Below are 2,737 nucleotides of genomic sequence, written 5' to 3'. Positions count from 1 at the left end.
ATACAGGTACCTATGAGAGCAGCTCTTTAGTTGCAGAGGAGGGCAGTTCAGGAACGAATATTTATGTGTTTATCATGTATCAGGAACTGAAATGGGCCCCTGAACAGAACAAATCCTTTCCCCTGAGCAGCACCCTGAGAGCAGGGCTGGAGTTAATTAGTCAAGGAGTTTTTGTGTGTGGCTGCCATTGTATGAGGAGAACACTAGATGGGCCCATAGTCTAGAAGACTAATTACAAAAAGTGGGTAAGTGCCAAGCCCATCACAGTAGGGGCTTTTATAAACATTCCCTTTTTTCAACTTTGGGGCCTCTTAATTTCCCCAGGTCCTCAGAATTACACAACCCCACAGGGGTTACTGGGCTGCCCCCAGGTGTTAGGGCTGATCACAATGCTACATTTTTTTGTGGGGGGACAGAGTCTCACTCTGTCACCCAGGCTGGAGTGCAGTGGCACGATCTCAGCTCACTGCAACCTCCACCTCCTGGGTTCAAGCGATTCTCCTGCCTCAGCCTCCCCAGAAGCTGGGATTACAGGCACCTGTCATCATGCCCAGCTAATTTTTATATTTTTGTAGAGATGGGGTTTCACCATGCTGGCCATGCTGGTCTTGAACTCCTCCTGACTTTAGGTGATTCACCCACCTTGGCTTCCCAAAGTGCTGGGATTACAGGTGTGAGCCACCACGCCCAGCTGACAATGCTACATTTTGGGAGGCAAAGTCTGCAGTTAGCCGAGATTATGCCACTGCACTCCAGCCTGGGTGACAGAGACTCCATCTCAAAAAAAAAAATTTCCTTTTTCTTTTTTCTGGGGTTCCCAAGAAGGGATATCCGAGTATCCTCAGGCAAGTCATTTAGCCTCCCTGGGTTTCTGTTTTCCAGTCTACAAAATAGGGGTGCTACCAGTTTTCCTTTGGCAAGGCTAAATAAGATAACTTACAGAACTGTGGTAAATTCTGCTGTACAGTCCAAAACAAAAAAACAGAGAACTGTGGTCAAGAGCATAACCTTTAAGGTCAAAGAGGACTGGATTAAAATCCCAGCTCTGGGCTGGGTATGGTGGTTCAAATATGTAATCCCAGCACTTTGAGAGGCAGAAGTAGAGAAATTGCTTGAGCCCAGGAGATCAAGACCAGCCTGGGCAAGATGGCGAAACCCTTGTCTCTACAAAAAATACAAAAAGTAGCTGGACTACATGCCTGTAGTCCCAGCTATTTGGGAGGTGGAGGTGGTAAGATCATCTGATCCTAGGGAGGTTCAGGGCTGCCATGAGCTGAGATCATACCACTGCACTCCAGCCTGGGTGACAAAATGAGACCCTGTCTCTCAAAAAAAAAAAAAAAAAAAAAAAAATGGAGACAGTAGTCATTTCAGCCCTCCAGAGGAGATAGATGGGAAATCACATCAAAAAACAGCAGAGTTAGTTATGCCAGCAGGAGAGCTCACATAAAGCAGGCAGCAGGGTAAGCTCTCAGCTAGGCCCTTTCCCTCCCTGGGTTGAGCGACGCACCTTTACAAACCAGACAGGCACAAAGGCCACATAGTAGGCACTCAGCATGGAGCTGACGAGCACTTCCTTCATGCGCCAATTGAAGTCCATCTTGAGGAACTCCACCTCGCTGCGGATGAGGCTGGGTGACAGGCAGCAGGCATGGGTGGGCATGGCGTCTGGGCCATACAGCTGTCTTGTGTGCTGCTTCCACGTCTCCCGAAGCGTCAGCAGGTAGTCCCGGCTCCTCGCCAGGCCACTGACCGCCTCCCGGGGTCCCATGGAGGCCATGTGGTTGAAGAGGCTTGTCTTGCGGAGGTCACAATTTAGCTGCAGGAACGGAATGTACATCCCAAACCTGCTGGGGAAGACGGTGGTGAGGGAAGGCCTGCCCATTGGCCAGGATCCCTACTCTCGGCCACTCAGGGGATCTTCTTTCCTCCCTGGGCCTCAGCTCTCGTGGCTGCCCAGAGGGGAGAATTTACCCATCCTTCCATCCATCTGGGCAGTCACTGAGCACATGTATTACCACTCAGTATGTGCCAAGCACTGGGGTTATAGCAGAAATTCTGAGCATGGGGATACAGTAGGAAGCGAGACAAGTCCCTGACCTCGAAGTCTAGGAATGACTCACAACAGCAACAGCCCACATTCACTGGGCACGGCCTATGTTCCAGGCACTGTACTGAATGCTTTCAGGGAAACTCTTTTTTCTCATAAGAACACTACGCGTTAGTTAATGTTATTTTCTTCCCTTTTCAGCTGAGGAAGCCATGGCTCAGAAAGGTGAAGTAAATTCCCAAAGCTTACCCAGTTAGTAAGGAAGTGAAAGGGTGGGTGGGTGGGGGGCTCAAAATCAGAAGTGTTTGGTATCAAAGACCAAGGCACATATTCAACAAATCATTATGAGTAATTAATTAAAAGTGTATACAGTGGACAAGCACAGTAGCTCACGTCTGTAATACCAGCACTTTGGGGAGGCTGCAGTGGGAAGATCACATGAGCCCAACAGTTCAAGACCAGCGTGGGCAACATAATGAGACCCCATCTCTACAAAACAGATTAAAAATTAGGCAGGTGTGGTGGTGGTATATACTTGTAGTCCCAGCTGCTCAGGCTAAGTGGGAGGATCACCCGAGCCTAGGGGTTGGGGCTGCAGTGACCCGTGATTGTGCCACTGCACTCCAGCCTGGGGGGCAGAGTAAGACTCTGTCTCCAAAAAGAAAAAACAAACAAAGAAAAAAAAAA

The 2,737-nt window shown here is 49.1% G+C and overlaps 1 protein-coding gene across 1 annotated transcript in view; it reads right to left on the bottom strand.

The window, feature by feature from the left end:
- TMEM39B (transmembrane protein 39B) overlaps window positions 1-2,737 on the bottom strand; it is a 38,763-nt gene that overhangs the window by 11,219 nt on the left and 24,807 nt on the right. The window contains exon 8 of the mRNA XM_037738209.1: window positions 1,511-1,847. Coding sequence (XP_037594137.1) covers window positions 1,511-1,847 — 337 coding nt within the window. The remainder of the gene's footprint in view (window positions 1-1,510; window positions 1,848-2,737) is intronic.

The sequence above is a fragment of the Cebus imitator genome, unplaced genomic scaffold, assembly GCF_001604975.1.
Source record: "Cebus imitator isolate Cc_AM_T3 unplaced genomic scaffold, Cebus_imitator-1.0 Scaffold51, whole genome shotgun sequence".
NCBI lineage: Eukaryota > Metazoa > Chordata > Mammalia > Primates > Cebidae > Cebus > Cebus imitator.
Note: the sequence above shows the minus strand (reverse complement) of the source record. Positions and strands in the feature narration are given on the sequence as shown.